The sequence below is a fragment of the Mus pahari genome, chromosome 13, assembly GCF_900095145.1.
Source record: "Mus pahari chromosome 13, PAHARI_EIJ_v1.1, whole genome shotgun sequence".
Lineage (NCBI taxonomy): Eukaryota > Metazoa > Chordata > Mammalia > Rodentia > Muridae > Mus > Mus pahari.
Window position 1 is genome coordinate 96601272 of NC_034602.1, and position 12687 is coordinate 96613958.

The 12687-nt window shown below is 55.3% G+C and overlaps 1 protein-coding gene across 1 annotated transcript; it reads left to right on the plus strand.

The window, feature by feature from the left end:
* The first annotated feature begins 255 nt into the window (after positions 1-255).
* Positions 256-12259, plus strand: Fgfrl1 (fibroblast growth factor receptor like 1). Its single transcript, XM_021210646.2, is given in 8 exon segments — positions 256-290; positions 653-876; positions 9204-9476; positions 10578-10658; positions 10766-11050; positions 11130-11483; positions 11726-12078; positions 12080-12259. Coding segments are annotated over 7 exon segments (1491 nt in total). The 5' UTR covers positions 256-290; positions 653-809; the 3' UTR covers positions 12158-12259.
* Positions 12260-12687: the final 428 nt, after the last annotated feature.

The following is a 12687-nucleotide window of genomic DNA, read 5'->3' on the forward strand; positions in this document are numbered from 1 at the left end:
CTCCGGGAGAGTTGACAAAGCCCCGCAGGGAAGGACGCCTCGCGGCGCGGCGCCCCGGGCCCCTCGCCCCGCCGCCCCTCTTCCCCGCCCTCGCCCAGCCCCACCGTTTATCCGCGCGGACAGCGCGCCCCGCGCCCCAGCCCGGCCCCAGCCTCCAGCGCCCAGGTAGCGCCGCCCCGCCCAGGCCGGGCCCGGGGGCGCGGGGGGCGGGATGCGGCGCCCGGGGCAGCGATGACCGCGTCGCGCTGCTCAGGGGCCCGCTGCGCGCCCCCGCGCTGATCCCTGTCGAGGTGAGCCGGGCTGTACGTCCGCGACCCCCGGAGGGAGGGCTGGAATGGGTTAGAGTGCGGGGCGCGAAGGGCAGGGCCGCGATCACTGTGCGGAGCCGGAGCCGGGCTCGCTCGGTAGCTGCTCCTGTGGGGCCCGCGCCCCTGCCCCGCGCCCCGCCCCCGCTTGAGCCCCACGTGGGACCCCCAGCGCAAATTTGTCCGCTAATGGCGCAGGCGATTATCTGCGGGGCCGCTCGGTGTTGTGTGTCCCGCGGGCAGGGCCCGAGTTACAAGCGCCAGGAATCCAGACGGTGTTTGGAAAGGGGGCGGCGGGGGCGGCTGGTAATTAGTGTAAACCCTTTGTCTGCCTTTGATACGCTCAGCGTCTACGCGCCTCGCTTCCTTTGCCTGGAGCTCGGCGCCGAGGGGGGCCGGACCCTGGCTCTGCGGCCGCGACCTGGGTCTTGCGGGCCTGAGCCCTGAGTGGCGTCCAGTCCAGCTCCCAGTGACCGCGCCCCTGCTTCAGGTCCGACCGGCGAGATGACGCGGAGCCCCGCGCTGCTGCTGCTGCTATTGGGGGCCCTCCGGTCGGCTGAGGCGGCGCGAGGTGAGTCCTGGCGCCCGGTCTGGCGCTCTGGCCTCTGCAGCGCCGCCCCTTTCCCGCCAGTCCTGAACCCTGCCACACAGTGCCCACCTGGCACACTCCTCCCCTCCCTGTCTGCTCCATCGCAGCAGATCCTCCCCCAACCCCCATCCTTAACCTGAAGTACTGTCGGTTTTACATGCCTCTACCTTACTCTTGGGGTTACCTAGTCACAATCAGATACCCCCAGCTCACCCTCTTTGGCTGACACCTCACATAAAGGGCCCCAGAATCATTTAACTCATTGGCCTTGCCTAAGTCCTTTCCAGAACAGGCTCATAATCTTGCATAAACATACTTTCAGGTGCATATCTAGGTGGAGAGCAGGTGGTTGTCGCCCCTCCCCTAGATTCTTGGGGAGAGGACTCTTTGTGGCAGCAGAAAACCTAATTGGGTCCCTGGGAACTTGTAGAGAGTCACACAGTGGCTAGCTGAATATAGAGAACATTGGTGACATCTTGGTGATTGGAGCTCACTCAGATCCAGCCCTCAGCTGACCCAGCTCTGGACCCTTGGCTTGCTTATCTATTACAGGTAGCATAGTCTATCATCTGGGAGTCCCCAGAGCACAGAACATCACTACAGTGAAGGTTGAAGATCTTAGACCACAGGGTCACACACTATGTTGTTGCAGGATACACCACACTATGGCTTGGCTACATCACTCGTCTTCTGTTCTGTAGGGAGCTCTGCCCTAGACCTAGCCCTGGCAGAGGGCACCCAGAGCTGATGGGTGATACATGCCCGTAGATTTTTGGCCACTGTGTTCCAGTGTCACGGGGCACAGTGCTGGACTCCCCTATGGTTAGGCAGGACTGATGTGGCCAGGCGGGCCCTTTGGGTGTGTTGGCCACTCAGGACTGCCCTTGCTCTGTCCACCAGTCCTCTTAGGCTTCGCATCTCCTCCCCCCGCTACCAGCGCGGGCGCACTGAGCCCAACCTGGCCTTATATGGCCACGTTTGGTGTTGGGTGGCGGGCGGCGGCCCAGGTGGGCCTTATGCCACTATAACCCCCCCTCTTCTGCTTGGGGACTGGCTGGCTGGAGGGTGGGGGCTGTCCAGGCACAGCTGGGCTGGACAGTGTCCTGGGCATGTAGGCGCTTGGGCCATGCTGGGCGAGTTGTCTCTTCACCCCCCCCCCCAACTGGTGGCCTTGTCTTTGATTGGTCTTTTATCTGTTTGGATATACCCCATCCCTGCACCTGCCTCTTCTCTGGCTGCTCAGCAAAGGAGGCTCTGAAGGCTTCTGCCCAGCCATGATCACTGGCTGGACCTTTAGGGTGATTGATGGGTGGCAGTGGGCAGCAGCACTACCTTTTTGGTGATGGTCCTAGAGGGGCCACTGTTTCTGCCTTTGTCTCCCTTGGCCACAGTCCTGGGACTGTGCCTTGTATCTGGCCCTGGCTGTGCTAGTGAAGGCCTTTGGCCAGCACTAGGGAGCTGGAAAGAGCTGCCTTCCAAGGGCAAGGGCCCTGTGGTTGGGGTGGAAGAATGGCGTTTCCTGAGTTATGCTGACTTCTCCCTTCAGGCACAATCTGGACTGGAGGGGCTAAGCTATTCCAAATGCATTCCTTCTCCAGTGGTTCTTCCGTGAGTAGGCCCAATTTTGACCTTAAATTGGGCCAAAGAACTTCACATAGAGTTTGGGCTGTTTTGAAAGCTATTTCCCTGGGGTGTCACAGTTTTTGGAATCTGTACATCTCTAGATTGGGATCATATTTTAAAAGTTCCCCTTTGCCCAAAGTTTCACAATGTGGTGAATTTGCCTTAAGATACTTCCACCCACCCCCTTTCAAAAAAGACAAGTTTTGGTTTAGTCCATTCCATTTCTCAGTTAGAATGTAAGTTTCAGAACAGAATATCATTCTCAAAGATAAGTTTAAAAGTGAAGTGCCACTTCTGAACTTTTATCAGGATCACTCTGGGACCAGCCTCTGAGCAGCCAGCATAGGATTCTTTTCTGTCTTTTGGACTCAGTCTTTGGGTTCAGAGTGAGCTGGCCCTGATGGACAGTTGGGGTGCCTGCCATGGCTGTACAGTGCAGCAGTTTGCCTAGAGCACTGGGTTGTAGAGAAGGATGTGTATGTGGTGCTGTAGAGATGATGATTGGCCATTTGTGAGGAGCTGACCCTGGCTTTTAAACAGTCTGTAGGAGGCCTCTTTTCTTTACAGGCTGTGGCCGATCAGAGTGTGGCTGGAGTGAAGTAGATGTTCGGGAGCCAGGCCTAGCCCCTGTGAGGTAGGGATGTGGGCCAGCCTCCCATTCACATCTGGGGCCCTATTCCTGGAAGGGAAAATAAATCACTGTCCCCCTGGGGGTGGGGAGGGAGCTGTGAACAAAGTCGCCTTTAGCTAGGCCTGGAAATACCGACCACAGGCTCCTTTATCCTTTGTGCAGGATCAATGGGCCTCTGGGCTCTCAGAGTTGCCTTTCAGTCAGCCTGCCCTGTGCTGTGGCCCTTACTAGGGAAATGTTGGTTTTTCCCCAGCTGAGGCCTCTAGTCTCTGGTTTTCCTGGCCTTGGCTCAGTCTTTGCTGGTAGTGCTGGGGGCAGTTGGCTGTGGCCCAACCGCCTCATTTCCCCTACTGCCCACCTGCCCTCTGTATAGCCAGAACCTGATACTTGGTCCATAGTGGCCTCTTCTCTCTCATTTTGCCTTAATGTGGTGACTCCAGAATGCATAGGGTGTAAGGTGTGTCTAAGACCCTGTTTCTGTACTTCATAGGTACCTTCATCTGCCTGCTACCTGCTCTTCTAACTCGTACTCTTGCCTACATTTAAAGGTGGAGGAGAGCAAGGGGTTCCTGAGAATGGGGTAGGGGGAGCTAAGAGCCCCAGGCTGGGGTGCAGACAAAGTAGGCCTATGTGGGTGTATTCTGTGTAGATTTAGGAGAGGTGGAAGGTGGACAGAAGCTGCATGCCATTGGGTAGCTGCAAAAAGCAAGAGCTTCTCACTGAGCAGGAAGCACAACTCCTCTTTCCACCAAGAGTTTATTTCCTGAGAGATCTGTATGAACTGCCAAGGATCTGTAGAGCTAATGGTCGTGCCTCTAGTAGTAGGTGGGAAGGGGGCCATATGCTGTTCTGGCTCAGGTGTGGTGCTGGATGGTAGGAGAAGGTTCCAGCCCCTGACTGTCCAGGTGCCCTGCAGGAAACTTGGGACACCAGGCCAGAGCCTTCTACTGAGCTGCCCCTATACGCCTTGCAACCCATCTTCCAGCTTCTGGGAGTAGTGGTGTGGCATGGGCTGAGGCTCAAAGCCACACATTGATGAGGGGAACTGGGACTCAGAGCCCTCACATCCTTAACTCTGTCCCTAAGAAATCTGTTGGCAGTGGTGATGGGTTTGCTGGACTATTTGTTTTAGGCAGTCTGGACATTCCGCCAGTCTTTATTGAGGCTAGGTGGGTAGCATATTGCCTCAGGAGCTTTGGGTTTAAGAGATAGACAGCTTTGGAGGTGTTGGGTATGCCCAGAATCAGAGTTAGGACTTGCTTAGGGACAGGGGCCTGTTGGGTTTTCTGACTTGAAGCTAGCCCACAGTCCAACAAGCCAGTGTTTGTGAGAAGAGGGTCAGGGGCTAGATGTCCAGGTGAATCCCCCTCAGTGGGCCCTGAGATAGTCACTTTCGGCGGATCTGTATGTGGCTCCTGTAGGGCTATGGCCTTATCTGATGATATCCATGCTATATGGTCTTGGTGGACTAGAGAGTGTCTAGGAGCTAGCAGATGTGGCAACTGAGTATTCCAGAGAGAGAGGAACAGACCTAGGGGACCAGGTGCTTTCAAAGAACATTCTCCCCCACATCCTTCTGGCTTGCCTAATTGCTACTGCTGGGTAACAGGCAGGGTAGCTTTACTAACCAGCTTATTGGAGCATGGTGTCTCTTTGAGGTGCCTAGATGGCCTCGTTTATGGGATAACTACTTGCCTGGGTCCTATCAATCTGGCTGTGGAGCCTATGGGTCTGGCCCTTGGGCACCTTCAGTTAGTTATCAAGCTCTAGTCCTCTCACAGCCCTGGGTCTGTGTGTTACTGGCCACAATTGTGAGTGTGTGCATGCACACACATGTGTTTGTGTGTGTGTCCATGCAGTTATATTCCTTCAAGGATCTTAGCCTCAAGACAAGAGAAAGCCTGGCCCCGCATAACTGACGGGCAGTTGGGCCTTGTGACTGTCACCTATGCTCTTTTCTTTTGAGGGGCATCTCTGCCACTTCCTGGGCTTTGGCCTTCTAGCAGGTGTTGGCCCTAGAGGACTGTCTGTGGGTTTCTCACCTGTCCCTGTCCTAGGACTCCAGCTGTGGGTACTGTGGGATATATGTCCTCACAGCCAGGGGCTAGGGCAGTGCCTTTGTAGGGGTGTGTCACATCAGTTATAGAAAGCTCATTACCTATTAGGCCCTCCATTATTGGACAGGTGCCTTGTGATTCTACTTGGGTTGGCTCCTATTGTAGTCCCTCTTGAGTCTTGGAGCAAAGTGTCCAGAGAGCCAGATGAGCCTGTTCTGCTCTTTTGCGATTAAGGCTCTCCACACCATTCTGAGTCCCCTAGATAATCACATTGCAGCTCCAGGAGCAGGTCCACTCTGAGATAGCTGACCAACTCCATAGCCAGTCTCATCGCCTGGCCAGAGAATTCCTTTCAGGCCGGAAATTCCTAGGGCCATGCAGTCCTCACAAGGGCCAAGCTGGGCCTGAGTTGGCCAGGTGTTCTCATACTTTGTCCAGGGTCAGTTGCTAGCTGGTGCCCAGACCAGCCCTTTGAGGAGGGGAGTTCAGGACAACGGGCCTGGAACCCCAGCTTTCAGCTGTTCCCGTCTGACTTCTCAGGCTCCAGGCATTTCCCCTCTAGTCCCCAGCCTGGCATCTAGACCTGACACTGACCACACCCTTTAGGTTAGGAACGTGTACATCGACTGTGCCTCCATCCTGCAGATGGTCTCCATGCTGTCTCCTTCTGGGTTAAAGTTTAGTCTCACCTGCCCGGGGCTGTATGGGTCTTCAGAGATATAATATGGCTGATCTGGCTGTAGAAGTTATAGAGAGACCAGAAGCTGGTATAGCTCCTTCCTTGGCCTGGGACCTTCAGATCATATTGGGCTTTCTCAGACTCCTGGCATTCCTGAAGGAGCCAGCCTGGGTAGGCTGGTCAGACAAGCCCTGTTAGAAGGTCAGGTTAGCCATTAGGCCCCAGCCTCTGCCTAGAACTGTCCCCCAGCCCCTGCAGCTATCCTAAGGCAGAGTGTGAGGCAGTGCCCCTATTGCCTTGAGCTTCAAGTCCTTAGTTTCCTCACTGGCTGAGTAGGGTAAATGGCTGTCCAGGTAGAACAAAGAGGGCTGTGTTTCCTGAGTTAAATATAGATCCAAGGTGGCCATATTATGGCCCAGATTCCCAGAATTCTAGGGGCTGGGCTTTCTGCAGGGGGTTGGGGGTAGGGGTGGTCCTTATGTAGGTCTCTGTAACAAGCCTGGGAGCCCAGCCCCACAGTGGGGTACAGTAGAACTTAGTTGGGGGCAGGGCTGGCAGGATACTGTTTGTTTTAGGATAAGGCTGGCTCCTCCGGCCGGCCTGTCGCCAGCCTGTCCCCCAGCAGTGTGTGCAGACAGGCCCCAAGGGCCAAGCTTCCGGCCATCTGGCAATTACTTAGCCCAGTCCCTCAGCAGTGGTCATGACAGGGCTCCTGCTTCTTGGAACCCCCTTCTCTAGGCTTCTCTTCCTCTGTCTGAGGTCAGGACGAGTGGTGCTTCCTAGAGGCACAGTGAGGCTATGTTTCTCTGAGGATCTCCCTATGTGGTGTAGGGCGATCCTTTGGGCATTCCTCAGATATGCCCCCAGAACACTTCTAGGCAACTGAATATATGTGTGTGTGCTAGCATGTATGGGTCTACCTGTGAGGCTTCGGATACCAGGTTGGTTGGGGACCGTGGAGCCAGTCAGGGCTTTGGCCAGTTTCTCATTGACCTGAAACTTAGGAGGCCCTGTGAGTGGTGAGGTTTCAGACAGTGACAGGCGGTGGGTAGAGTTTGCTTGGGAATAGTGCTGAGACTTATGAAGGCATAGGGGAGAGATCTCAGGAGGCCATGTGATGAGCACCCAGCAAGCCTTCCACACTGTAAGCTGGATGCAGGAGGCCATGTGATGAGCACCCAGCAGCCTTCCACACTGTAAGCTGGATGCAGGAGGCCATGTGATGAGCACCCAGCAGCCTTCCACACTGTAAGCTGGATGCAGGAGAACCTTGGGACAACTGTGTTTGGATTGGCCTTCTGCCTTAGGTGGTCTGTGAACAGAACAGATTAGGGGAGAGGTGCGCTGACAGCCCTCTTCCTATGTCTGCTCTTTCCCTTTCTAGAGGGAGCCATGAAGGAAAGTGAGGAGGAAGGCTGGTGTTGAGATATCAGTTGGTAGCAGCTTTGGGCCCAGGGACCCTGAATGGAAGCAGAGAAGAGGGCCTCAGGAAGATGGGAAAGGGTCTGGGCCATGTGGATACAAGAAGAGAAGAGGTGTGGGAGGACCCCTTCCTCTGTGTCTCCCTGCCCCATTGAACAGGAATGCTGCCCTTGGGTTTTCACTGGGAGACATGGCCCCTCCCTTTGGGCTGACTTTTTTTTTTTTTTTTTTTTCTTCTTCCTTAAAGTCCATGTTAGTACTTCAGAGTGGGCCCTGAAAAGCAGCCTCTGGGAGTCTGAAGGCATCCACAGAAGCATGCCTGGGCTGACAGTGGCCATATAACTAGGGCAATTGCATGCTGAGGAAGCACCAGCTGCTTTTAAAAAACACACGTGACCCTAGGCCCGGTGCTACATCACCGCTGAGCTCGCACAGACGGCCTGTTGACACCATTGTGCTCATCCAACCTTGCATGCTCTGCCCAGGACCATCCTGGCTAGAATCATTTGATGTGGTAGGTTGGTGCTCCTCACCGACAGATTAGAAATGTGGCGTGTGGGTGGCAGTAAGACTGCGGATTCCTCTCTTTATTCAGAGGTGACAGTCTCGTGCAGCGGGTGCGGTTCCCTCCCTCTCACCTTGCCTCATGAAGCACTTTTCCTGCAGCCCTTCACCTTTCTGGTACATGCAGGCTCTGTGCACTCTGTACTCACCCTCCCAGCCAGGTGGTCCCTTGCTGCCTGCTGCACCTGGTCACACTCCTGTCTAGAGTGACCTTGATGGCTGGCACTGAGAAGGATGCTTGATGTGAGTTGGTGATGTTGGGAGTGTGTTTCTGATGGCTAGAATTGTGGGTTCCAGGGATTGGCCTTTTCCAGGATGGCGGCCTTGACTTGTGGGACTTGAGTCTCTGCTATGGGCCCCTCCTATGAGCATCCTGTTGGAGGGCTGTCTCCTAAGGCCAGGCCATCTCCTCAGGTATGACCTAGGGTCTGTCACTCACATGGGCAGGGCCCAATGGGTTCTTCCTTGTGAAGCCCAGCCCTTGCTTATTCTGTGTATCCTAGGCAGCCCTCTAAGATTCAAACCCTCAGGATACTTGTCCTCTGACCCCATGGTCTTGGTATTGTGCCCCTGTGAGGTCTAGCCACTGGCAGGCTATGGCCCCTGGGACTGATGACACCCCCAAGCAAATTCTGTCCATGAAGTCAGACACAGAGCACACAGAACAACCATTTGTACGTGGGTGCATACACATGTGTGACTGTAGGGAACCCTTGCTGATGGGCGTGTGTACATGACAGTGAGTGCTGGCAAACATACACCTAGCTGTTTAACCTATTAGGTTTCCACTCATTTCTATCTGAAACAAGTGTAAGATGGCTGTCTCTTCCTTGGGCCTGACTGATCTAGGATGATGAAGGCTCAGTGGCCAGAGGTAGAACAGTGTGCAGCAGGAACACAAGATATCCTGTGAGGCTATGTGTATAGAAAAAGTAACCAGCCAAAAACCCGTCCTGCTGTCCTGTCCCTGGGGTCCCTCCTTTCTGACCAGGGAACATATAGTTCTCTCTGGTGAGACAAAGGGATGTCCCTGTTTTCTTGGTTTAGATTTTTTAAACATATAATTGAGTTAAGCTGTGACCTGACCCCTCTGGCCTCTCCATTCTCTTTCTTGGGGACACTGCTTGCTATGGTGATGCTAAGCAAGCTGCTTGGGGTTGACACAGTGGGATGTGTTATGACATAGGCTTCTGTGGTTGGGAAATAAGGTTCATGTGTCGGGGCCTCTGCGATACCAAGCAGACTTCGTCAGTGGAGTCCAGGTGGATTTCCTCTGTGTCAAACTTTCACTGCCTTCATGTGTTCCCCTATCCAAGTCCTCTAACTCTTGCAGGACCCCCAAGAATGGCAGACAAAGTGGTCCCACGGCAGGTGGCCCGCCTGGGTCGCACTGTGCGGCTACAGTGCCCAGTGGAGGGGGACCCACCACCGTTGACCATGTGGACCAAAGATGGCCGCACAATCCACAGTGGCTGGAGCCGCTTCCGTGTGCTGCCCCAGGGGCTGAAGGTGAAGGAGGTGGAGGCCGAGGATGCCGGTGTTTATGTGTGCAAGGCCACCAATGGCTTTGGAAGCCTCAGCGTCAACTACACTCTCATCATCATGGGTCAGTTTGTGTTCGAGTCAGAGATTATGGTGGGGCCAAAATTGGCTGGGCACAAAGTGTACAGCAGACACACCTGGATTCTCTACCCTGCTTGTTTTGCCTGCACCAAATCAACCTGGATATAGACAAGATCAGGAGGGTCTGTCTGTCCCTATTCCTAGCCTGGGCCCTAGGGCAGCCAATGGCCCCCTGCCACCAGGCCGGCCTTGGGTCTTTGCTTCCAGGTGGCAGAAATGGATTGAGGGGGGATGGGTAGCTCAGGCAGTGGTTCCACTGAAGAGCTGCTGGGTGGGGTAGGGTGGAGTGGGCTGAGGACTTGGCAGTGCAAGCCTTGGCAGCCATGACTTTGAGGCTCAGGTTTCAGAGTTCAGAGGGGCCGCAAGAAGTGAATGGCCTCTGTTCTTTTCTGTCCCTGGGGCCCAGTCAGTAGGGAATGGGCAGGTGTCTTTGGTGACACACCCTCCACACATTGGTAGCAGGCATGGCTTGTCTTCTTTCTTGGGCTCCCTAGTGTGGGGCCCTCGGCCTGGCTGAGGTCTAAGGTAGTGGCCTTGGACAGCCTGGTCCTTGGTCCCAGGCTGGGTGGAAGAGGCGGCTGTCATAGGGCAGCAAGGGGGAAATTCCTCATCACACCCTGCCCCTCCCCCGTCACTGCCCAGTACAGGCCTCAAGGCCTTCTCTGGGTTTGGAATGGGAATATTACGGCTGTCCATCCTCCCCACCCCCATCCTTTCAAAGAGGATGATGACCAGGCGGTATGTAAGCCATGTCTCTGCACCAAGCACTCGGCCCCTTGATGTGGGCTAGGGTTACTGCAGCTGCTGGCTGGGCCTGGCCCCCTCCTCGTGAGCCCTGCAGACCCCCCGGAGCCAGGGTGGGGGGGCGGTTCTCCAGTCCCACCATGCCTATCAGGGTCACCTGCACCCCGGGAGGGGGCTGGCAGGCAGCCCTTGCCCAGCTGTCCCTGAATCCTGACATGTGGGTGTGTCCATGGCCTTTTTTTGGGTTCTAGGACTGTCTCAGCCAGGGCATGCTAGGTGCCCAGATGAGGTGCTCCCCCGTACCCCTCACCTGGCCTCCTTACTACCTATTTCTCTACAGATGATATTAGTCCAGGGAAGGAGAGCCCTGGGCCAGGTGGTTCTTCTGGGGGCCAGGAGGACCCAGCCAGCCAGCAGTGGGGTAAGTCTGGGGTAGGGAGACTCTGTGTGCTTGGAATTGGGCAGTGCTGTGCTCCTGGCATCTTTGCACAGCCTTTCTACTGACCTTGATGCTGCCCTGCCCTACAGCACGGCCTCGCTTCACACAGCCCTCCAAGATGAGGCGCCGAGTGATTGCACGGCCTGTGGGTAGCTCCGTGCGGCTCAAGTGTGTGGCCAGTGGGCACCCACGGCCAGACATCATGTGGATGAAGGATGACCAGACCTTGACGCGTCTAGAGGCCAGTGAACACAGAAAGAAGAAGTGGACACTGAGCTTGAAGAACCTGAAGCCTGAAGACAGTGGCAAGTACACGTGCCGTGTATCCAACAGGGCCGGTGCCATCAACGCCACCTACAAAGTGGATGTAATCCGTGAGTGGCGGGTCTGTGGTAGGACAGGGGTCTGTGGTGCCTAAAACTGTGCTGACATGTTTGTTTGTCCTTGGCTTAGAGCGGACTCGTTCCAAGCCTGTGCTCACAGGGACACACCCTGTGAACACAACAGTGGACTTCGGTGGGACAACGTCCTTCCAGTGCAAGGTGCGCAGTGACGTGAAGCCTGTGATCCAGTGGCTAAAGCGGGTGGAGTACGGCTCTGAGGGGCGCCACAACTCCACCATTGACGTGGGTGGCCAGAAGTTTGTGGTGTTGCCCACGGGTGATGTATGGTCACGGCCTGATGGCTCCTACCTCAACAAGCTGCTCATCTCTCGGGCCCGCCAGGATGATGCTGGCATGTACATCTGCCTCGGTGCAAATACCATGGGCTACAGTTTCCGTAGCGCCTTCCTCACTGTATTACCAGGTGTGTGTGTGGGCTGCCCACCCCATGTTTACTCTCAGTCTCTACCATTGGTCTGGGCTGTCCTGGGGCTCCCCAATGTCCACCTGGCAAGTGGGGCTCCCTATCCTTTTCCCTTCCTTGTGGGTTATCCTTGCCTCATAGAGAGTCCAGGGGTGCTGTCCATGTAGTTCACATTTGGGCTGGTTGTCCCATTAGTATAGGGACATTCTGTCCCCTGCTCTTCTCCTTAATCTCTCTTGCAGACCCCAAACCTCCAGGGCCTCCTATGGCTTCTTCATCATCATCCACAAGCCTGCCATGGCCTGTGGTGATCGGCATCCCAGCTGGTGCTGTCTTCATCCTAGGCACTGTGCTGCTCTGGCTTTGCCAGACCAAGAAGAAGCCATGTGCCCCAGCATCTACACTTCCTGTGCCTGGGCATCGTCCCCCAGGGACATCCCGAGAACGCAGTGGTGACAAGGACCTGCCCTCATTGGCTGTGGGCATATGCGAAGAGCATGGATCCACCATGGCCCCCCAGCACATCCTGGCCTCTGGCTCAACTGCTGGCCCCAAGCTGTACCCCAAGCTGTACACAGATGTGCACACACACACACATACACACACATGCACACACACACTCTCATGTGGAGGACAAGGTTCATCAGCACCAGCATGTCCACTATCAGTGCTAAATACAACCAATCTCCAAGCACTGTGTCCTGAGGTAGGCATATGGGGGCCAAGGCAACAGGTTGGGAGAATTGAGAACAATGGAGGAAGAGTATCTTAGGGTGCCTTATGGTGGACAGTCACAAACTTGGCCATATAGATGTATGTACTACCAGATGGACAGCCAGCCAGGCCCACACACGCACATGTTTAAAAGTGTAAATGTGTGCACAAGTGCACACACAACCTGAGAAACCTTCAGGAGGATTTGTGGTGTGGCTTTGCAGTGATGTAGCGATGACTAGTTGGAGGAATCTCCCTCATGTCTCAGTGGTCATGGCCGCTTCCTCACCCCTGCCCATCTGTGTTCCTGCCTGGCCTTGGTGTGCCTCCTTGTGCCCTGGGAATCCAGGAGCCTATCATCAGCCTGACTGGGGCGAGCAGTGCAGCCATGCCTGGAGGTTTGAGCCACCCTCCCCTGGCTAGAGAGAAGGGCCTCAATATTTATATTTAAGAAGTGAAATAATATTAATAATAATGTAAGGAGGGCTGG